Raw genomic sequence first — 24,554 nt, forward strand, 5'->3', positions numbered from 1 at the left:
GGCAGAGTGAGTGGGATATATCTTATTTGTAAGGTCGGGAGGGGAGGGGGCAGAGTGAGTACAAACACCTGTGTGTCACAAGCTAGTGAAATCTGCTGGGGGTCTTTGGCAGCTGTGCTGGCCACTGTTCCCTTCTTCAGTGGCAGAAGTGCTGTGTTTGTGTGTTGAGCAGGTCACTGTGAACAGGGAGCACTCCGGCTGCATGGCTGCTATCAACAGTCCATGTTTTTCTTCCTTGTTCTAGCCATCTCTGTCCATCTCAGCTTTGCTGGTCTGCACGGGGTGACATTGAAGTGGGACCTTTGTTCAGTGCCCCAAAGTCTGGGGAAGCCGGTTGCTCACTCTGCTGATGAAGGCAGCTCTTAGAAGCTGGGAAGTTTCCTCTTGGCGCTGAGCAATGCCAGCTGGGGATGGGATGATGTGGGCAAATTGAAGCTGTCTTCCTTCTCTTTTCGGGTGGTTATTCTCAGGATTTGTATTTCACCGTGTTGCTGCAGTTTCCTCAGTGGACTCCAGAGCTCTCCCAGAGTGGTTCTGGTTCATGGACACCTGTCTTACTTGTTGATCTCTGTCGGGGGCAGAGGCTGGGCTTTCCTACAGCGCCATTGGGGTGAATGTGTAAAACTGAAATGTGACTACTCATTGCCCCAACGCTAGGCAGCACACTAGAATCAGCTGGCGGGGGGNGGGGGGGGGGGGGGGAGGCTCGTAATAAATATTGATATCTGGGACCACCCTAGACCCAGTAAATCGGAGTTTCTGATGATAGAGCCTCCGCCAGCAGGTGAAAAGCTCCTCAGGTGATAAAATACAGCTGGGTTGAAAGGCGTTCTGGGCAATGTTGGGGACTGCCCAGACACAGCACGGGCATAGAACTGATGAAACAGAATCTGAAAGCCACCATCAGTATGTGAACCTAGAGGCAGACTTGAGATATGCCTCCCAAAATATGGGAGAGAATATCTACGTATCTGCCTATCGGTGTCAGAATCTCCATTAGCCTCAGAATATTCAATAAAAAGGCCAGCATTACCAGGCTTACTACTGTATATTTTTATATCGATACAGTTATTAAGCTATTTTAAAAATTCTTTTAGTACCAATGCTAAAAATCTTTATTTTGAGTAGTTAATAGACTCTGCTTCACCATTTTACCAATTAAAATGCATTTTGCATGTAAAGTTTTCAAATCATGTGGCCACTCCTGGAAAAAAAATGACCTTTTCAATAAAAGCATAACCTGTTAATAAAGTCAGTATTTCATTTGTGAGGCCCAGCAGAGCTGTGCCCATAACTGCTATACAAATTACCTTGTCTTATTTTAGCCCAATTTCTACAAGCATCTGTTGTATTAGTAAAGAACTACATCACCATGGTAAACCATTCCTCCAGAGAGTCCGCCTCTACTGGAGAAAACAAATTGATAATCAACGGACCTAATTAATTTAAAAAAGGAAAGAAAATACAAATAAAAAAAAACATGAAGAGAGACAACATAAATGAATGCAATTGTGTTTTTAAAAATTAGAATACATGGGGCACCTGGGTGGCTCAGTCGTTAAGCATCTGCCTTCGGCTCAGGGTGTGATCCCGGTGTTCTGGGATCGAGCCCCACATCAGGCTTTTCCGCTGGGAGCCTGCTTCTTCCTCTCCCACTCCCCCTGCTTGTGTTCCCTCTCTCGCTGGCTGTCTCTCTGTCAAATAAATAAATAAAATCTTAAAAAAAAATTAGAATACAGTTTGGAAAGGATGACTATCAAGCTTAATTTAAGTATCAATGGAGCAAAAAATAAAAGGAATGAACAAATATTGAAAATATTTTTGGAATTTTAAAGGTCCATCAGTAATTAAAAAAATGTTTATGTGTCTAAAAAGAACCATTTGCCCAACTTTGGGATTACTTTAGAGGGCACAATTTAGAAGTTTTGGTGGTACTGGTAGTACTGATGCCATTCCCCAGTAACGTACTAAGTCAGTTGTCTTAAGAGAGAGATTGTTTAAAGGCTAAAACATCGGATTTGATGAACTTAAATTTTTTCTTAATTCTGTATTACGTATCATATGTGTTAAAAACAAAAAAAAAGGGAGCCTAAGTGCTACAGCCTACCATAAGGGAGGCAGTATTGGACTGGATTTTAGGAAACCTATTATTTACACTTGACTGTCCCCCCATTGGTAGCTCTGCCCCCAGTGGCGTACTTGAGAAAGGGTCCCTCTATGTAAGAGTGCTTAATCATTACTATGTACTTCCTGTTTGAGTTCCATCAACTCATCTGCTTATAAGTGAGACCCCAGACTTCATAGGCTTCTTTTTTGTCTGCTGTTTAAATACAGTGCAAGCATAAAGTTTTTATGAAAATTTTCATAATAATGTTTAGTTGCAGTGTTGTTCAGAATAATGAAAATACTATACATTGGTAATCATGCTATCTTAACATAGGAAATTATCACTTGTTTCTCAATTGTTTATTGAACTGTAGGTGGCAGAGAAGAAAGAAATTAGAGAATATTTTGAGTCAAACCTCTCTGAAGACAACACAGTACATTTCAAGCTGCCTAAATATCGACGTCTATTAGAAACAGTTTTGAGATTTCTGCTGCTGATTGACTACATATTTCAGGAACTCATCCGTCAACTAATGAATACTGCAATCACACTACTTTTGGAACTATTTAATAATTCTGCTAGAATGCCATTTTCAATGGAAAAAAGGAATGAAGATCTCATTAAGTAAATCACACTTTTTTTTTACTTATAAAAGGAATTTATGATCATAAAGTAATATATTGTCACTTTTGGAGGAAATACCCAACAATTTAAGCTAGACTTTGAAAATTCTCCTCGTAGCAAACTATATGTACTCAGTTTTTGCAATTATCTGAACTTCTTTATCTGGTGATACTTTCATTAATACTGTGCATAAAATTTAAGAAAATTTCCTTCCCCTGCCCAAAATATTCTGCAAGGGTAGGTTGCCATGGGAAGTATATGATGCCCAGTGAAATTTGAAATTCAGGTAACGAATAATATCTTAGTGTAAGTATGTCCCAAATATTACCTATACTAAAAATTATTGTTTATCTAGGAATTCAAATTTAATTTGGTATTCTGTTCTGTATTAATTTGCTCAATCTGGCAATCCTACGTATAGGTATGCTGTATCTTCAAAGTTCAGAACTAGTTCTTAAAAAATTATTTGTGAGAAGTTCTGGAAGTAGCCACAAGGTTCAACTGGAATTTGAGGCAATTCAAAGTATCTATTGAAAACAAAATATTTTCACCTTAAAAAAAAAAAAAGATTTAATTTATTTGAGGGAGAGAGAGAGCATGCGTGCACACTCGTAGAGAGAGAGAAGCAGACTCCCCACCAGGAAGAGAGCCCGATGAGGGGCTTGATCCCAGGACCCTGAGATCATGACCTGAGCTGAAGGCAGACGCTTAACCACCTGAGCCACCCATGCGCCCCATGTTTTCACCTTCTATTTAAATACTACTGATAAAACATTTTTCTTATTTTCCACAACTGAATCTATCGCTATAATTTGTGAGCCATGAAATATGAATTGACATCGTAGAATCCTTTATGTTCAAACTGTCAAAATTTAGCAATATCATTTTAAGTCAAATCAGTGTTTCAGTATCATAACTAGAGAGTGAAAAATAAATTCATAAAATTTTGAAGAATCTTAAAGATATTATACTGTTTCTCTAATTTATTATTGAATCCAGCAGAGCTTAAATCACTTTTCTAAGGCCTCATAAGTACTTTGAGTCAGTGCTAGGACTTCAACCTATATAAGAGCACAACTATTTAGTAATAGCACATTATAATTTGACTTCTCCTTAAACTATAGGTGAGTATTTATGTGTGTGTTTGTGTGTTTAGGAGAAGTTTTCAATTTTGAACATAATTTTTTAAAAGATATTATAGTTAAATCAGCATATAATAGAAAATTTGGAAAACAGAAATTGCCCTAATTAAATCGCTTAAATACAATGTCTTATTATTTTGTTATAATTTCTCCTAAACTTTTCCTATGTATTTTTCTGTTGTAATCATAGTGTATTATTTCATAGTTCATTTTAAAAATACAACATGTTCTGTATATATATATATTTAATGTTATAGGAGGAATACATGTGTAGTGGTTCAAGTACATGTGTTTTTGGAGTCATACCACTTGGGTTTTAATCCCTGTTTCATCTCTGACATATTGTGTGACTTAGGTTAGCTAGTAATAGTAAGCTAGGAGACAGTAAATAAATTCTTTAGACCTCAGTTTCCTCATCTGTAGACTAGAGATAACAGTAATACCTATATCATAACGTTGTTTGAGAATAAACACAGTAAATGCCAGCTAAGTAGGAGCTATCATTTAATCTGTTTCCATTGACCTTCTTAACAGTATTGGTTTATATTTCTATAATGACTAATGATGCTGTGTATCCTTTCATATGATTATTGGCTATTTGTATATCTTTTCTGAAGAAATGTCTTTCAGTGTCCTTTGTCCATTTTTAAATTGTGTTGTCTTTTTATTGCTAAGTTATAAGGAGTTTTTAAAATCTATTTTGGGTACAAGACCCCTATTATTACCAAATAATAGATTATTTGCAAAAATTTTCTCCCATTCTGTGGGTCATCTTTTCACTTTCTTGATAGTATCCTTTGAAGTGAAAGTATTTAGTTTCGAAAAAGGCCAGTTCATCTTTTCTTTGTATTTTAAGTGTAATATCTAAGATCATTGCGTAATGCAAGGTCATGAAGATTGATACCTATATTCTAAGATTTTCAGTTTCAGCTCCTATATTTAGATCTTTGATCCATTTTGTTTTAATTTTTATATACAGTGTGAGATGAGGGTCTAAATTCATTCTTTCCCATATGGATGTCCAGTTGTCCCAGCACTGCTTGTTGAAAAGAGTGTGTTTTCTCCATTGAATTGTCTTGGCACTCTTGTTGACAGTCAGTTGACCATAGACGTACGGGTTTATTTTTGGACTCTAAATGTCATTCAGTTGATCTATATGTCCTTATGCCAGTACCACACTGTCTTGATTACTGTAGCTTTGTAGTAAGGTTTGAAATTGGAAAGTGTGAATCTGCCAACATTGTTCCTTTTCAACATGGTTGTGGCCATTCTGGCTCCCTTGCATTTAAATATGAATTATAGGATAAGATTGCCAATTTCTGCAAAAAAAAAAAAAAGAAAAGAAAAAGCAGCTGGAATTTATATAGGGATTGCATTGAATTGGTGGATAAATATGGGGAGCATTTTCATTTTAATAGTATAAAGTTTTCCAATCCGTGAATGTGAGATTATCTTGCCATCTATATAGGCAGTCTAATTTCTTTCAGTCGTCTTTTGTTTTTTAGTGTATATTTCCTGCTTCTTTTATTTATTCTTAAGTATTCTTTTTGATGCTGTTATAACTGGAATTTTTTAAAATTTTGTTTTGGATTATTGATTGCTAGTATATTGAAATATAGCTGATTTTTGTATATTGTATCCAGCAATCTCATTCAGCTTGTTTATTAGTTCTGTGTTTGTTGGTTTATTTGTTTTTGCTCCTTACGATTTTCTGTGCAGGATCATGACACCTGCAAATAGAGATAGTTTTACTTCTTTTTTTGTCCAGTCTTACATCTTTTATTACTTTTTGTTGCCTGATCGCCCTGGCTAGATCTTCAGTACGATGTTACTAGAAGTGGCAAGAGTGAACATTCCTGTTTTATTCCTGATCTCAGAGGGGAAACTTTGGTCTTTTTTCATTAAGTTAGCTGTGGGTTTTTTGCAGGTGCTTTTATCAGGTTGAGGAAGTGAAGTTTTCTTCTATTGTTAGTTTAATGTTTTTACATGAAATGTTGGATTTTGTTAAATGCTGTTTTTCTGTGTCAGTCGAAATGTGCTTTTTACTTTATGCTACTAATGTGATAACAGTACATTAAGTCACGTATATACATTTTTGTACGTTGAACCAACCTTGCATTCTTGGGATAAATTCAACTCAGTTATGGTATAGAATCCTTTGTGTATGCAGCTAGATTGAGTTTGCTGGTGTTTTGTTGAGGATTTCTGTGTCTCTGTTCACAAAGGATATTGATCTGTAGTTTTCTTGTGATGTCTTTGTCTGGTTTGAGTTCCAGGAAAATAGTGGGCTCATAGAATGAATTGGTGTAATTTTTTCCTTAAATGTTTGACAGACTTCACAAGAAAACCTATTGGGTTCTGGGGCTTTCTATTTTGAAAGCTTATGAATTGTTTTTTTAATTTCTTTAATAGATGTGGTCCTATGCAGTTTGTCTTTTTCTCTGATTTTTATGAGGGGATGTGGAAAGATTTTCTTAAATGTTCTGTACCGTTATCTTGCTGTCAGAAATTCCTAATTGGTTTATTTTCTACCTTATTTTTCACCTTAAATTGAGGTGTCTATCGTATCTTATTATGGTTTGATCCTGCTTTTTAACTCAATCTGATAGTTTCTGTCTTTTGATGAGGAAATTGAACCTGTTCACATTCAGTAATAAATAGTATGCTTTGCTTTTATTCCTTCCATTTTATTTATGCTTATTATTTATTTTATTTTGTTATTTATTCTTTTTCCCTTTCTCAATTTTCTCATTTTTATTGATTCAGTCAAATGGCTCTTAATTCCCAGTGCCTCCCTCTACATCCTCGTTTTAGTGTTTCTTATGCTTTCAGTGTGTTTATGAATTCTCCATCTTCCTAATAGTTATGATTTAAATTTTATCTCCCTATTAGCGTATATTTATAAATCTTCACTTTTCCATAAAAATGCTTCATTTTTTATTCCCCCCAATTAGAGTCATAGAATATTTTTACATCCTGTTGAAATGAGACATATGATTTTTTTTATTATGGTAAAATATAAGTAACAGAATTCAGTATCATTGAGCACATTCACAATGTTGTGCAACCATCACCATATCCATTTCCAGAACATTTTCATCAACCTGAACTAGGACTCTGTGTGCAGTAAACAATAACTCTTCATTCCCTGTGCGTGGCCCTCTTCCTCCCACCAAGCCCTCCTGACCTCTAATATAGTCCCTGTCTCCCTGAATTTACCTGTTCTAGTACCTTATTTAGTGGAGTATTCATACCATGTTTCAACTTTGTATCTAGCTTATTTTGCTTAGTATAATGTTTTCAGGGTTCTTTCACATTGTAACACGTATGAGAATTTCTTTCCTTTTTAAGGCTAATTAATAATCCCGTATGTATATACCACATTTTGTTTATCCATTCCTCTATTGATGGACATTTGGGTTGTGTTCACCTTTTGCTTTTGTGAATGATGTTGTTAGGAACAGTGATGTGTACATTTCTGTTTGAGGCCCTGTTTTCAATTTTTTTGTTTATATGCCCTGAGATGGAGTTGCTGGATCATATGGCCATTCCACATGTCACTCTGAGGAATTTCCCTGCTATTTTCCATGGTAGCTGCACTAGTTTGAGTCCCACCAGCAAGCACCAGGGTTCTAATCCTCACCAACACTTACTGTTTCCCTCTTTTAGAAAATAGTAGCCATCCTAATTGGTGTGAAGTTATATCTCACTGTGGCCTGGATTTATATTTCCCTAGTGATTAGGGATACATTGGTAACAATCGACCATCTGTACATATCTTCTTTGGAGGAATGTCTAATTATTTATGTGTTCTGGATATTAGTAAGATACAAAAGTTTAGAAAGACTTTTTTTCTTCTCATTTCTTAATCTAGAGTATACAAGAATGTCTTTTCTGTCACTGAAAAGATAAATGATTATGAAGAATTTGTTGATAATTCAAACTTATGTGCCACTTCTGTTTTAAAGTCAGAAGTAAAAACGGAAGCAGATATTAATGAGGTAAAATGATCTTTGAAAAATATAAGCATAGATTTTTGATGTAAAATGAATAAGTTTTGGGATTAAAAATATGATTTATGATTATTCACAATCTCTTGCACACACACACGCGCGCACACACACACATACAGACATCCCTCTCACTATAGAAAGCTATAATTACACTGACCTCAGCTGGTTCATTTGTTCATGCATTATTGAGTACTTATTTCCCAGTCAGTAAGCTGGGCACTGGAATACAGCAGTGTGCAGAACAAGTCCCTGACCTCCTGCAGTTTATATTCTGCCAAGAGAGACAGATAATGAAGCGATGAGTGCTATGAAGAAAACCAAAGGAAGATAAGGGAGTGCAGAGTGGTAGTGTATGCTGCTCTACATGGGAATGGTCAGGAGGGACCACCCTATCTAAAGTAGCAGTTACCCCCTTTGGCCCTCACTGCTCTATACCTCTAACTCTTCGCTGTGCTTCAGAGTACTTTTTTCATTGTTATTAACTCAATAATGCAAGACAAATGTGAAAAATCTTGACAGAATCCTAGAAAAACTTTCATTAGGAAATCTTTTCTTGGCATGAAGAATTGTATCCCACCCCCCGCCCCTCAGTATTTTATTGGGATTAAACTTTATGTGGTAGATGCTTGTGCTGTTTGGCAAAAACAGCATTTTTATGAGATAGCACTGTATAATATGTATACATTACACGCTTTTTTCCTTTAAAAATATTTTAGGTAGATTTGGTAAGAATGGAAAGTGTGTACATTTTTTATTTTAATGTGTATTTCTCTTATTAGTAGTGTATTTTTAAAAATATGTTATTGAGGATTTTTGCCCATTAATCTCCTGGATTGATTTTTCTTATTTTGTAGGAATTCTTCATGTCTATATTGCAGTTATCTTTTCCTACTAGATGGCTTGTTACTTTTATTCCCTTATGATGTGTTATTATCAATAATTCTTTTTTAAAGATTTATTTATTTGAGAGAGAGAGTATGAGCGGGAGTAGGGGCAAAGGCAGAGGGGGAGAGAAAGGGAAGCAGACTCCTGCTGAGTGTGGAGCCTGACAGCGGCTTGATCTCAGAACCCGAGATCAGGACCTGAGCCAAAATCAAGAGTCAGATGCTTAATCAACTGAGCCACCCAAGCACCTCTGTTATCAATAATTCTTAATTTCAATGTAATAGAATTTATCAATCCTTTTATTTGTGTTCATGTTTGAAATTATTTACCATCCTGAGTCATAAATATATTCACCTTTGTTTTCTTATAAAAGCTTTGGAGTCTGTCCTTCACGTCTGTCTCTCAGTCTGTGTGTAGTGTGTGTTCGGGATCATTTTCGTTTTTTTCCGTGAGTGACAATTGCTCAGGCACAGTTTCTCCACGTCCTTTCCCTGCTGATCTGTACAGTGGCTCTTTCTTTATCATTTACCATGTTTCCATGTACATGTGTCTTCTGTTTCCAAACTGTTACTCTGTCCCGTTAATCTGTTTGCCTGTAACTGTGCCGATTCCACACCAGATTAATGGTATAGCTTTGAAATAAGTCTTCTCCTTTCCTGAGAGTGTCTTCTCTATTTTTAGCTGTTTGCATTTCCATATACATTTTAGAATCAGACCCTACTTGGATTTTGATTGAAATTGCCTAGAAGTTGGGAAGAGTTAATATTTTATGCTATTGAGTCTTCCCACATGATTGTGCAATTTATTTAAGCCTTCCTTAATGTTTTTCAATGTCTTTTATAATTTTTTCCATAAAAGTCTTGTGTATTTTTTTGTGGATTTAGCCCACAGCCCGTACTCTGAGGGAATTGTTATCTTAGTTGCTTCTACTAGTTCTTTATGAACGCTTAGAATAGAAATATTTTTAGATTAAAAATATATACACTGCTTTAATTTTTTCCTTAGGATTATCATTAAATCAACACTATAGACCTTTTTATGGCTTTCCATTTGCATTGCAGAATTTCTGTTTAGACAAGGTTATACCAATTTCTATTAAAGATACCTTTTAAGTGTATTCTATTTCATACTGGCTGTTGCTTATTGATAACTGAAATCTGGGATTAACTGGTTTTAATTTTTGCCTATTACTCATAATCTTGGATATTTTTCTTGTGCTCATTAGCCATTTGTATTTCTCATTTTTATGACTTTTTGATGTTCTTTCCCATTTTTCTGATGGAGTTTTTTTTTTCTTACTGAATTACAAAACTATTTATAAAATACAGACCATAACCATTTGTTATACCATGAAAATATAAATCTTAATGCATTTTTGTGTGCATTCTTCAATCCACCCTCCATAGTTCACAGTGAATTTTTTTTGAAATGTATTATTGGTTACTGGAATATACATGTTAAAGTTTGCATAGGGTTGTGGTGTTACATTGCATCTGCACATTTTCTTATTCAATGTTACGTTGTCAAGACTCATGGCATGTATCGGTGCGTCTGGGTCCAGATCTCACAGTGATGTGCCACTAAATGCCCTCGGTGTGGGATGTGTCGCTGGGAGAGTTGTCAGTAGATAGCCTTTAGCTGTCCGCTTTTTCAGAGATTGCTTCAAGTGCAGCCCCCTTGTTCAAAGTCATGCCCCTTTTGGGGGGAGGCCCACATGCAATGAACAATTGTTACAAGGGTTTAAAGGCATGGCATCTCAGTCCCATTCTGGACAAGTCTGAAGGGCCGTTCCAGCTCCTGAGCTCCCCATGCCTCAGCTGAGCCTGTGGTGTGGCCTGTGTAACAGCTCAGCCTTCCCCTCTATCCATCCTGCTTGCTTTCTCTCCCTTCCACACAGGTTGACCCAGGCACATTCCTTAGTGTTTACCCCCTGCCTGTCTCAAGCTGGTTTCCCAGGGAACCCAATCTGTGACAATACACACGCACACACACACACACACACACGCACACACGTAATTTATCGTTTCTGATTGTTACATAGTATTCCCAGCTTTCTTCTTTGAATTGGATATTGATACTTTTGAACATTTTTTCTATTGGGTTTCTTACTGATTTTTAGGACTTTCTTGTGTGTTCCAGATATTGATTCTTTGTTAATTTTAGACTTTAATATTACCTCTTACCTTTGTCCCTCTCTGTTAACCTTAGGTATAGATCTTTGGTAATAGAAATTCTTAATTTCAGTGTTTTAAAATTCAACATCGATTCTGATTTTCCAGTTTGCTTATGATTAGATTTGATGTAGACAGCCTTGTGATCCTGGCATAAATCCTGTGTGTCCCTGGTTTCACTTTTGCCCCACAGCCCTGGTCGTAGCATCTCACTCATACTTTGCCTTCTGTATCTGACCTTGGTTCTCTCCTATTTTTGCTAAACTCATGTTGGTATGGACTGAGTTTTTGAGCTCATTCTAATCGAGCCTTGGAAAAGATAGATAATGGGGCGCCTGGGTGGCTCAGTCAGTTAAGTGCCTGCATTCAGGTCAGGTCATGATCCCAGCGTCCTGGGATGAGCCCAGCATCCCCACTGAGCAGGGAGCCTGTTTCTCCCTCTCCCTTTGCCCCTCCCCCTGCTTGTGCGTACACGCACTCTCTCTTTCAAATAAATAATCTTTAAGAAGATAGATAATTTATTTCATCTTGAGATGTGTTGAGTCAGAGGTGCCTGTGGGCAACCAGGTGAAAATATTTCTATTAAGATTTTGGAAATCTAGATTTGACTCTCAAGAGAGAGCTGGGCTAAAGTGGGGGAGGTCCCCACTTCCCATTGCATACTCTAGAATTTAGATGTAGCTATTTCTCTCTTGTAATGTACAGTCTGGAGGAAATCAAACTATTTGCTGATCCATTCTTGTTGGCACAAAAAAAATATCCCAAAAATTTATTACAAAAAGATTTTCAAGCCCCGTTCTTATTTTAACCGTGGGCTTTGAGTCACAGACCCACAACGACTTCAGCCTTAACTACATGCTAGCAATATAGGCTTTGACAAGTTAATGTAAACTTCCCAAGTCTGAGTTTCTTCTTATGCATAATAAGAGTAATAATTTCTTCCTCCGGGTTACTGTGAAGATGAGGTGAAGGTAACTTGTTTACTGTAGTGCCTAGGACATGATAAGCATTCATCAAATAGTAACTATATCAAATAGTATAGTGTGCTATGAGTATACTGTAACAAGTATACTTCAGTATTTGATATAGATCCAAGTATAATGTATCAAGTAGTAAGTACAGTATCCATATTTCAGGAATGATTCTGTGCAAAATATTTATGTACTATAATACTAGAAGATATGTAGGGGTTGAGGTCCAGTCATTACTGGAATTAGAGGTTATTTTCCAGAAGACGCTACACAACACATTATACATTTGTTTGGAATTGTCTGTGAACTTCTTTATTGTGATAGAACGTACATAGCATACAATTTACCATTTTAACCATTTTTATACATAAAATTCAGCGGCACTAGTACATTCACAGTGGGGTGCACTATCAGCACTATGCGTTTTGCAGAAGTTTTTCATCATCCCATAGAAACTCCCTGTTTCTTTGTGTGGAACATTTAAGGATTGCATAGCGCCTTCAGCATCTACCCAAGCTTTTCCCCAGCAGCTTAATCGGGTGCTCACGGTGTTCGTTCATACTGTTAACTGCCTTTATATACAAATGCATGGTTGAGGTTCTAGCAGGCAACCTAGCTGACCCTGAGAAACACTGGATGCCTCCAGATTGGAGGGAGCCATACGTTGGTGGAGAACCCCTGCCGAGACAGAGCCCAAGACAAACACATTGTCTAAGTAAGATATTTATATGTAAAATACTCCCGATGGATACGTGTACTAGGATATGTATGTTCAAGTGAGGCGCTCGCACCTATAGAAATGGATTTGAGGTATATTCCTGATTCATAATTCTTAGTGTGGAGTACACAGTAAAATCTCCTGTTCGGCTTTTAAATGATTCAAATTCTTGGTATGAAATTGCTTAATCAATATATTGGGCACCCAAAACAAATACAATATTGTATGTTAATTATACTTCAGTTAAAAAACAAAAGATTCTTGGGCTCTGCCCCTGACCTTTTAACTCATAATCTCTGGGGATAAGGCCTAAGAATTTGTATTTTTAATAAGCTCTCAAATGATTACTATGTAGCCACTCTGGCATTAAATTACAGTCTTCTGGGGGAAACTACTGCATTATAATGTATCCTGTGTTTTATATTAACTTGTTTTAACATGCAAATGTCAGTTATGTAGTAATACAATGTTCTTCAGTTATACTGAAGTTATTATTGATCATTTAAAAGTTAGATCTGCATCATCCTAATTTAAAGGAATATTCTTTCAGTTACATATTGTCACCATCATCCTAACATGTCTGTTCATTAGATTTTGAATAGTATTAAAGTAGCTGAGGATTTGAGAAAGATATATGCACCGGTATTTGAAGTCACTCTACACCTGAGTGTTCCCGAGGAGAGTGACTCTTCAGAAAGTTCCACAGAGAACTGTCATGAGTCTGAGAAGTCCTCAGAAGAATCTGAGTTGTTTGAAGAAGATGAGGCATCAAAAAATGAAGTCGGTTGTGTCGTAAAACGCTCAAGTGAAGACCTGCCAATAATGAAAAAACCAAAAAAAGCCTCTTCCAACTTTGATGGAATTCTCTCAGGTAAGAGGAAGGAGACTATTAGGAATGAAGGGAAATGTCCTAACAGCTGGAAAAGACAAATGAGAGACAACTACAGTAGTTTATATATGGTCCGTGACTAGGTTATAAATGTTAAGAATGCTCAGCACGGGCATAAACGGAGATCATTTGTGGTGCGTGTAAGTAATAACACCACCATGCATTCGGTCGTCGTACTCACACTATTTCTCACTACTGGGGACCTGAGGACCCCCCCTCCATGAGGATGAACACCACCTTTGGTGCTTGTGAACAGTTCAGACTCTTGAACTCGGTCAGGATCTGGGGGTGAGTTGTCCTGCTCGAACACTACCTTTCAAATAACCTTTCCATGGTATTTGGGAACCACAGACACATATCAGTTGGCCATTTAGCTGCTTTAAATATCAATCTGTTTTTTTTCTCTCTTTTTTTCAATGGATTCTTACAGACATAGAAATCATGGCTGAGTTTGAGAATAAATACGTGTATGATGAGTAAGTAGTAGATATTTTAAAATTTACAAGTAATTAAAATTTGTATTAGTTACTGCATTTTTCTGAAATAAGCTTTTATTTTCTCAGATTTTCGAAATTTGCTACAAATCTCTTCTTAGCTCCCAACAGATTAGAGTTTTCGATAAAAATTCAAAATATGGTGACTGACATTGAAAAATGTATAAGTAAGTATTTTAAAAACTTAGCTAGATCCCATTGTCTCCTTTGGCAATATTTTCTTAGATGTAGGCATTTGATGCTTATACCCAGAGATGTGGCACACAGTACAGTGTATCAGGAGATGAGAAATTCCCAGTCTTTGGGATCAATCAATGTGAACTTGGGATTATTTGAGAATGTGTGAATTACACATATAGCCATAGAGTGTAAAAGATGGGAATTAGGAAAATAGGCTCAGGTTTGGATTTTTTCAATGATATACTATAAAATTTATGAGACTTAAATAAGCCATATCTTATAGCATAACAAAGATATTGTTTCCATCTTAAATGGATTTTTATTATTTTCTAGCTATGTGTATACAATCTGAAATTACATGGCTATTACTAGCCCAACCCATGAATTTATCCCTTCTCCATGATCTAAGTCTTATAAAGATCTTAAAATAGCGGACCCTTGTCAAGTCTTTAAATGTTTATATTTCCTCTTGTTACTAATAAATTTGGGGAGGGATGTCTTGAGATGGTCAGATACCTTTGTTTCTTCTGAAAATTTTGCCCATGAATTTTAGCATTTATTTGTGGATCTTGCCACTAATTAGTGAATCCATTTCTTTATTCAGTTATTTATTTATAGAAATATGTATTCAGTGATCTGTGTACATATCCACATATGTATGTATGTATGTATACATATATGTATGTGTGTTTATATATTCACCTGAGAAAAATAAAACATCTTGATCACCCCATCATACCAGCCACCCCCATATAAAAGCTATTTGCATTTTGCATTTTACTTTCGTTGGCATACATTAGTGAAACTTATATTTAAAATATTTTATTATCACTTAACATTATATTGTAGACATTTTTCACATTGCTGCGTAGGCTCTTATAATTGTCACTTAGATGGCTGTATAATATTCCATTACATTAACGTGCAATAAGATGTTTAACTGTGAGTGCAGAGTTAAACATGCTCGTGACTACACGCGGTCATGCCGTTAACATTTGGCGCAGAGCTTGTGGCTTCCGCAGGATCTTCTCACACAGTAACTGTGTGAGGGTGAGCCTGATGCATCTGGAGTCTTTCTTTTACTGAACTGTGGTTCTTTTGGATTAAGAAATTTAATCCTTAATCTTTGATAATGAGTTTTAAGAAAAATAAGTAGGTTGTTTGGCTTGATTTTATGGTGATATTTTTGCCATGCAGAACATTATCTTTATGGTATAAGACATGCAGAGCCTTTAGACAAGGCTCCGGGATGTGGTGCCCTAGTTAGGCTTGCCCAGTGACCACATCATAAAAACCATTCTCCTGCTTGTCTTCTAATTCTATTATGATTTCATTTTTATATTTAAATATTTGATTGCTCTAACATTTATTTGGCATTTGTGAACTTGTCATTTTTTTCCCAGACGACTGATTGTCTGTCCCAGTACCATTCACTGAGAAATCCATTCCTCACCCTCACTGGTTTGAAATGCCACTTTTATCATTTATTCTGTTTTAGTATGTTTCTTTATTTATGGACTATATAGTTGATCTGTCTGTAACTCAGGAACAGTACTATACTGCTGTAATTCTGTAACTTCTTTTCTCCCCCAGGAATGTCCTAGGTTCGCTGGTGCTTGTTTTCATCTGGGGAGTATAACAGACTATTACTGTTACTTCTTTTGTTGCTCAAACTGTCTGGCTTTGCTTTTGCAGAACAGTTCTTTCCAGATGGGTCCTGTGCACTTTCACCTTACCCTCACCCTTTGTTGTGACCACTGTAGCTTCTGGGGCCACGGGATGCCCCCAGGCCCTCTTGTCGCTCTCTGCCCCAGTCCTGGGACGTGCCTGTGACTTACAGAAGTGGCGCTGCTGTGAGGCCCGGCAGTGAAAGGAGCTAGGAAGTCCATGTGGGAAGCGTCAGTCAGGAACTTCTGTGTCCCACATGGAAGGTCATGTCAGAATTGGGAATCTGACCTCCTTGAGAAGCGAATGTGTCAACTAACGCACAGTGCTTGTGCGCTGTTCTTCCCCCCGCCCCCCTCGTTTTCAATCAAGACAGTTTTCCAAAGTTGCTTGTCAACTTCTTTGTTCTCCACCCTCTTCGGTGAGAGTTACTTCGGTGAGGTAGCTAGGTTACTTTGTCCCAGTCGGTATTCCATTTCGGGTTCTCCCCGCCACCTGGTTGGTTCTTCAGAACTTTGCCTGTGTTAAGATTCCCTCCGCATGGCTCGCGTCGTGCAGGTTCGACAGCTCCACGTGCACCCCCCAAGCTCCACGCATGCGCAGCTTCCCCGTGTTGCGCCTGGGTGGTCAGACTCTCCTCTGCACCCTCTTGTCCCTGGCCCCTGGTCTGCCGTTTCCAGAACGGCTATTTTCACATAGAAAAATGCATTTCAAATGCATCCATATTGTTGCATGAAACAATAGCCTGGTTCCTTTTTGTTGCTGAGTTGTGTTCTGTTGTGTGGGTGTACCTCAGTTTATCCACTCACATTGGGCTGTTCCAGTTTGGGGCAATGGTGAATTAAATTGCTGTAAACATTCACTTACACGTTTTTGGATGAACATAAGTTTTCTTTTCTCTTGGGTTGTTAATCACGGGTGGGATTGCTGGGCCGTATGGTAGGTGTATATTTAATTTTATGAAAATTGCAAAGTGGTTGCATCGTTTTGCTTTCCTACCAACAACGTATAAAGTTCCAGTCACTCTGCATCCTTGTCAGCACTTGGTGTTGTAAGATCATTAAAAAAAATTTAGCTATTGTAATAGTTGTGTGGTGATAATCTCATTGTGTTTTAATTTGCATTTCGCTAATGACTAATATTGTTCATCTTTTCATATGTTTATATACATTTGCTCATGTACATTTTTTTGTGGTCAGATCTTTAGATCTTTTGCTAATTTTTTTTTTGGAATGCTTGTTTCCTTGTCAAGTTGCTAGAGGTCTTTATATGTGCTCTGGATACCAGTCTTTTATCAGAAAGAAGATTTGCAAACATTTTCTCCCAGTCTGTACCTTATCTTTTCATGCTTTCTCACAGAACTAACCTTCTTAAGTCTGATAAAGTACAGCTTATCAATTTTTTTTCCTGTTGTGGATTATGCTTTGGTATCTACAAACTCTTGGTCTAACTCAAAGTCACACAGATTTTTCCTATGTTTTTTCTTGGAAGATTTATAAATTTGCGCTTTGTATTTAGGTATCTGATTCACTGTGAGTTAATTTCGCATAATGTATGAAGTGTAAGTGGAAGTTTTGTTCTGTTTGCTTGTGTGTGTGTGTTTGCCTGCAGACATCGGTGTTCCGCTAGACTGGAAACACACTGCTGGTGCAGGCTTGTCTCCTCTGTCTCCTCACTGCTGGTCTCATGCTCTCTACATGGCATTACGTAGCACAGACATTTCAACTACTTCTCAACTTAACGATTTTTTCTCAGCTTCTATTTTAATTATGCCTTGGCCCACCGCCATCCAGTACCTGTGAGTGATTCTGTTGTTCCCATAAAATTAAATCGAAACTTGTACACCTGTCTTAAATTCCATTTATCAGTATAGAACACTCTCTAGCCCTCATAATAAGTCAGCCTCAGTTTCCAGTAGTTTTAGATTCGTGGATAATTTTAAGGTGTTGCTTTCAGTGGGACTCCTGAAAATACTAACTTTTGAATTATGTATTTTAGCCAATATTATTCCTCTTTGCCGAGATCCTCGCCTGTCTCTCTTTACTGAATCGGTTTTAATTACGAATTTACCTAATAAGAGTGAAAGTGGAATCGCCTATAAGAAGCCAGCCAGATGGCCAGATTGTCAGATCCTTTTTGAAATGGATCCTACCTACCAAAATAAAGTAAGTTTAAAAACAGTTTCTCTTAGGGACTACTTGGCTCTAGGAGCAGAAACCCACTGAGATTCTTAGATTAAAGGGACTTACTGAAAAATTGGAGTGTCCTAACTTACAGCAATGGAAGTGTCATTTTCCAACTCATCTCCCCATCTGTCCTGCTCATGGGCTTCCGGCTCCATTCACCTCTTTTGTTTTTTCCAACTTCTGCTATGGAAAAGGAGCTTTCTTTTTTATGGTTCCCCCTAATACTGACTTGCCAGTGTGTTGACGTGCCGTGGCCGGGGCGCCCCCATTACGATCCCGCTGGGTATTGTGGTTCAGACCCACAGGAGAATCTCATCATCTCTGCTTGGATCAGATTCTGCCTGGTCAGGGAGCCATGTCTTGGGAATTGGGCGAGGTCACAACAGTCCACGGACCTGCCCTTGTGCGGGGCTGTGCACAGAGCATCTATGTGCTCCAAAGCAGGACGGCAGGCACAGGAGCACATGACCAGTGTTTCTAGTGGCTTCGAACAACATGCTGACCAGAAAGAGAAATGGCCTAAATATAGAAAAAGCCATCTAAATTTCTTAGTCTTAGGTTTCCAACGTAGTTCTCTAGTGTGGGTTCTTCACAGAGAACTGTTGTACGTATTCTGACAGAACCATCAGCCTGTCAGCCCACACTCATTGCTCTTACAATTCTGACTTGTTAACGCTTTATTTACAGATTGCCAGTCTCCTAACTGTTGTTGGTAATTCCATGGGGGAAGTTAATGTTTACAGCTGCAAGTTTATAAAATACTGTTCCATGGTACAGAAGGCCAAAGCCATGAGTATGAAAATCTCATCGATGGATGAACTGACTGCAACACAGTTTAAAACTCTCCTGGGTAAATTCAGAAACTATCTTCAGTATATTATTAATATGGCCATTGAGAAACGCATTGGTATTTTCAAAGTTGTAAGTCTCAGTTATCAGTCAGAGTGCTTACCATATGTTGAGAATGTCATACGTCTGATCCAGAACCTCTTGCGATCTGTAATTGGAAGAAAGAATGCAAATCTACTTGAAGTAAGTATTGTGGAAATTCCTGTGGCATGAGAATCTTTATGATTATTAGATTATTATTTTAAAATATGTTCTTAGGAAATGCAAATGATGAGTGTTATCCTCAGAAAATTCTAATATGTATTAACACTTGTTTGGGTCTCTGATCAGATATCATTTCCTCAAAGAAACATTCTCTGTTCACGATTTCTAAAATGGCACCCCATGTTCCTTGTTACGTCTTTTCCCTGTTGGGAATCGTTGCAAAATTATAAACGTGGAAATGACATGATACAACTTGCATTTTGTAGGGCACAGTCTGGCATAAAGAATGGATTAAAGTGGGACAAGACAGGAGGAAAGCTGTTTCTGGCATCTAGGGGAGTGGTGATGAGCGCTCGAAGCAGGGCAGTAACAGTGTGGGGTCTGAGCAGCAGATGGCTTTGAGATCCATTTAAGAGATGGAATCGACAGGATGTCGTGATTGGCAGAATGTAAGGAATAAGAGAAAGGAATGAACGATACTTTGAGCTTGTGCGTTGGGCCACAGGGCGAGCAGGGCTGCAGTGCACGGGCGGGGGCACAGGGCTTGCTTCACTGTGTAACCGTCAGGCAGAGACGTGCGCTGTGCGTGTCCGGCCATCGGACCGGAATCACATGGTTAAGTGACCGGCATACAGGTGTCTTTGACGCCATCCTTCAGGAGAATGTACCTGTTAGGTGTGTCATGAGGAAGGAAAAGAACCCCGCAGCAGAAGCCTGAAGAGTGCCAATGTGTAGGAGGTTGCGAGATGGAGAGGAGCCTGCAGGGTCCCCTGAGAAGGAGCGACCAAACAGGTTGAGGAAGGCAAGGGAGTGTTTTGAGAAGGAGGGAACATTTAGTAGTTTTTAGTGCTACAAAGAGTTTAAGAGAAGATTGAAAAGTGTCTATCTTTAGAAACACAGCAATCCTAAAACATACACAAAATTACTCTCTCTTTCACTTAGGGTTGTATTCCCCAACAAGTATCAGAAAACCAAAAAAAAAAAAAAAGGTCTCTTACACAGCGGTTTCTTTGATGCAAGACGACGTCTCAGTGCTGGCGAGGCAGGCTGGCTCCGTGGCTGCCCTGCGGGCAAGGAGCCAGGCCTCTTTCCGATGACGGCGGCTGCCCCACAGGCCCTGTGCTCGCGCTCGAGGCAGAAGATACGGGGACGCAGAAGCAGCAGCGTGGTGCATTTTACTTCGCTTGTCATTGCCAGGACCGGGTCACAGAGCCGCCTCAGCTGCAGAAGGAACTGACTGAGTTGGCACGTTGTAAGTGCCTCTTCCTCAGTAGTTGAGGAAAGCAAGCAAAAGATGGAGTGGCTTGGGTTTCAAGTCAGACGACTTACCGTATCTGCCACAGTCGATGCCTTGGCTGTTCACACCCTTCTTCCCACACACTGAGTTTTAGGGGGCGTCACAAATGTCGCCGCTCTTACCTGGCTGAGTACTGAGCCGACTGAGAAGGAAGACAACAGGTTAAGGCAAAAGAGATTAAAGTGCAATTAGGTCCCACTAATAAAGTGGACCTTGGAGAATATGGTTTCTGTTCATTTAAAATTAACCTTCCCCAAACCGCAGCTCAGAGTTAGGGAGGGACTTCGCGCACTCAGCACTGGTTGCCCTGAAACGTGACCAACATCCTGGCTGCAGTGAGCAGAGAGGAACACGTACGCTCGGTGGACAGGTCGGCTTTGGAGAGGAAGTGTCTAGGCTCTGCCCGTCCACCTCCTCCTTCCAAACTCACCAGTCACAGGAGTCACTTCACCTTCCCAGGAAGTGAGTGTGGAGGGCAGGGGCCACCAGGAAGGCTGGACAACCAGGGCCCCCTGCCTCATGGAGACATCAGAAGTGGGGGTGAGTGTTGCCCCCCCCCGCCATGCGCACTCTATCAGGTGCAGCGTGGCGCTTAGTGTTCCGGTGAGCTGTAAATAAAGATGGCAGAAGCCCCCGCTCGCCCAGTATAAACTGGTGGAGAGGGAACAGGATACATTTAACTGAAACCTCACCCTGTGAAGAAGAAAGTGGGGAAATAGCTGTCTCAGGTGGTCTAGAGCAAATATCACATCTCGCTGGACAGAAATACCAAGCGTTCCTTTCTTTGAGGATAGAGTAAGCTTTGTGGTTGGTCAATCTGGCAGCCTCTGCCTCACGTCTCTGGGAAAGTGTCTCTTGTCCTCGGTGACCCCCAGTTAGGCCCTGTAGGATGTCTCTCTGGGTTTGCTATCCTTCACCACCTCATCCAAGCCGGGCATCGTGGGCTTGTACTTGCTGGACCCTGAGCAAGTACACCAGTGAACCTCCTCTTGGCATGAGTTGGGACACCTGCATATGCCTTAGGAAATGCCACTGATGATTATTAGACTTGGACTTCTTAAAATAATTTTTTCCTATTTGCTTCTGGTTAATTTCACACTTAAGTCTAGACATGATTTTGAAGCCTGAGAACTTTTTATTTTTGGCTGCTGTCTGTACTTCCCTCTCTGCCCTGAAAGTATGGTTCTGTATCTGATGCTGTTTGGAACATAGTCTTGGGAGGAAAAGTTACACCCTTCATAGTCTCTGCCAGCGAGGTTCCTGCCAATCCTGTTGTCCCACCGTCTTCAGTGAAGGTTCCTAGTTTGAGGTAAGGGCTCTAATCTCCTCTCCTGCTAAGGCTGACACTTTGAAGCCACCATTTTCATCCAGAGCGCAGAAATAGCTGTGTCAGTTCTGCAAGCCTTTGAATTAAAGAATCCTCAGGTCGGCTCTGGAAAAGGCAGAGAAGAATTTTCTTATCAGAGCTGTAGTTCCCGCAGTCTCTGCTTAGCTTATTTTAGCATGAGTTCATCTCCTAGGATTTCACTGGAAGTAATAAAAGGATCCAGAATATAACACCACATGTTCCCTACTATTTACCCAGGGCTGCAGCTGTGGCTGGCACAGCCCTCGGTCCCATGCAATAGCACACAACATTGTGACCAAACAATTTGTTTGCTACCCTTCACCAAAGAAGACGGCCAATAGATACAAAATATTGTGAACTTGACAGTCACCAGGGAAGTGAAAGCCGCATGTGTAAATGGCTAGAATTTAAAAGACTGACAATAGCAAGTTCTAAGAAGGATGTGGAGGAACTAGAACTTTCACACCTTGTTGGTGACAATGAAAATGGTGCAGTCACGTTGGAAAGGTGGCGATTCCTTGTCAAGTTAAATTTTCACTTACCATTTGACCCAGCAACCCCATTCCACATTACTTACTTACAAGAAATAAAAATAGGTCCACACAGAGACTTGTACTCACATAGTCGTAGACGCTTTACCTGCAAGTGCCAAAACCTGTCAACAATCCAGAGATCGTTCAAGAGGCGAATAAGGGGGAAAACGGTGCATTCACCCTTGGGATTGCGGTCGGCAGTGAGAAGGAACGAATAAGCGCCACGTATGGTTTGGTTGGACTGCGAAAGTATGTTGACCGAAAGAAGCCAGACAGAGGCGTGCCTGCTGGGTGATTCCATCCATACGGAACTTGACAAAGACAAATCTAACCTGTAGCCACACCAGGCAGCTGGGGGTTTTCTGAGGCAGGAGAAGGAGGAGATTATTTGGGATGGGGCACAAAGCATCCCTAGGGCAAGGAGCATTTTCTATGTATGGATTACGGAGGTAAATACAGTTCCCTCCTCACGATATACGGTTAACATCTTTTGTATGTAAATTTGCTTCAACAAAACTTTGTAAAAAAAACAAAATCCTGGCTTTTCCATTTATTACTTGAAAAACGTTAGTTAATATCCTTATTCTTGCTGTACCTCAGTTTCTTTTTCTGTAAATTGGAGATAATATTAGTGATGTACCTAGAGAGATTGTGAGAGTTAAATGAGTTACAGATTATACAACCCTAAACACGTTCTGGCACATAGTGCTGGATGAATGTGAAACTGCAAACTGGATTTCTACAGTTAGAAGGGTCCGGGGTTTTAGTTCCAGAAAACTTTCTGAGCTATAATTTTTTTTTAAGATTTATTCATTTATTTGAGAGAGAGCTCAAGCAGAGGGAGGGGCAGAGGCAGAGGGAGAGGGAGAGAGTCTAAGCAGACTCTGCGCTGAGTGTGGAGCCTAATATGGGGCTCGATCTTATGACCCTGAGATCACAACCTGAGCTGAAATCAAGAGTTGGATGCTTAACCAACGGCACTACCCAGGCACCCCTGAGCTATAATTTTTTTTAGGAACCGGTTTTGGAAGTTGTTTAATTCGTCCTCTCTCTGGTGCCTGCATGCCCCCACGTGTGTTTTTATGTATTTCCTGAGGCTTTGAGGAGCTTCCATTTATGTGGTTAAGGAAGTTCCCCTATTTTGATGAGAGTATTTTTTATCATAAATGAGTTTTATCAAATGCTTATTCTGCATCCCTTGGAATAATCACACATTTGTTTTCTTCAGCCCTTTGATGTGGTTTGTTACACAGCTGTCTCTTGGGTTGGTGGGTTTAGTTGCCAGCATGCCCATGCACTGACTTATATGTTATTTGTAAGGTGTTTACACTTATGCTTACAAGTGAAATTGGTCTGTGACTTTCTTCTGCCATCCTTATCTGTCTTTGGTATCAGTGTGCGACTAGTAACAAAGGGAGTTTGGGTGTATTTCACCTGTTTCTACCAGCTATTTTTTGCAAGAAATTGGGATTACCTGTTTTCTTTGTGATACATATCGGCATTTTCGTATGTTTCTTTCTTTTTTTCTGGCATTAAACGGGATTTGTGGTTAGAGTTAAGATAGCCATATTTACTATCTTCTATTTTGGTCATGAATTTCAGTTAACGTAGTAGGCACCACTATCAGCCTGTTCCTAAACTATATTATCTTGAGTTGATTAAAGTAAAGCTACTTGCTTAGGGTCACACATTAGGAAGCTCTGGAGCTGGATTCAAACACACGCCTCTCTAGTTATAAAGCCTGTCCACATAAACTGTGGATGGGTTCACAGGGGTTATTTCTGAGCGACGGAATAATAGGTATTTTCTGTATGAAAAGCGTTTTTGTATGAGCATCTATTTTATAATCAAATAGAATAAAGTGTTCAAAAAATTAGAGACATCCAGGCAATTAATTCAAGGCTGTGAAATTGAACATTGAAATGACATTGATTCCAAAATTATGCATGAGTATTCATTAAGAGCCCTGGAAACATGAGGAAAAAATATGACAAAATTGTAATTTGAGTATAGAAATGCAATTATTTTGAAAATTTCATGGAATGATGTACATACACTTAGAAAAGTATTGATATTATACATATAATGAATACATACACTTATAATAGATAAAAATGGGATTTGGAATCAGATTTGGGTTTAATTAGTAACTCAGTAAATTTCTGATTTTAGGCCAGTGAATCCCCCCTGAGATTCTGTTTCCTCCTGTGCACACTAGAGAAGTAACACCTAGTGAGCAAACGTGCTGTCCGAACGATGTGAGAAGTAGCACGTCAGT

The 24,554-nt window shown here is 39.0% G+C and overlaps 1 protein-coding gene across 1 annotated transcript in view; it reads left to right on the forward strand.

Annotated features, from left to right (window-relative positions):
* Window positions 1-24,554, forward strand: part of DNAH14 (dynein axonemal heavy chain 14) — a 363,900-nt gene that overhangs the window by 82,564 nt on the left and 256,782 nt on the right. Inside the window, exons 12-18 of the mRNA XM_034667630.1 lie at window positions 2,481-2,731; window positions 7,748-7,874; window positions 13,223-13,502; window positions 13,951-13,996; window positions 14,084-14,181; window positions 17,858-18,024; window positions 18,733-19,077. Coding sequence (XP_034523521.1) covers window positions 2,481-2,731; window positions 7,748-7,874; window positions 13,223-13,502; window positions 13,951-13,996; window positions 14,084-14,181; window positions 17,858-18,024; window positions 18,733-19,077 — 1,314 coding nt within the window. The remainder of the gene's footprint in view (window positions 1-2,480; window positions 2,732-7,747; window positions 7,875-13,222; window positions 13,503-13,950; window positions 13,997-14,083; window positions 14,182-17,857; window positions 18,025-18,732; window positions 19,078-24,554) is intronic.

Source organism: Ailuropoda melanoleuca, chromosome 8 (genome assembly GCF_002007445.2).
Source record: "Ailuropoda melanoleuca isolate Jingjing chromosome 8, ASM200744v2, whole genome shotgun sequence".
Classification (NCBI taxonomy): Eukaryota; Metazoa; Chordata; class Mammalia; order Carnivora; family Ursidae; genus Ailuropoda; species Ailuropoda melanoleuca.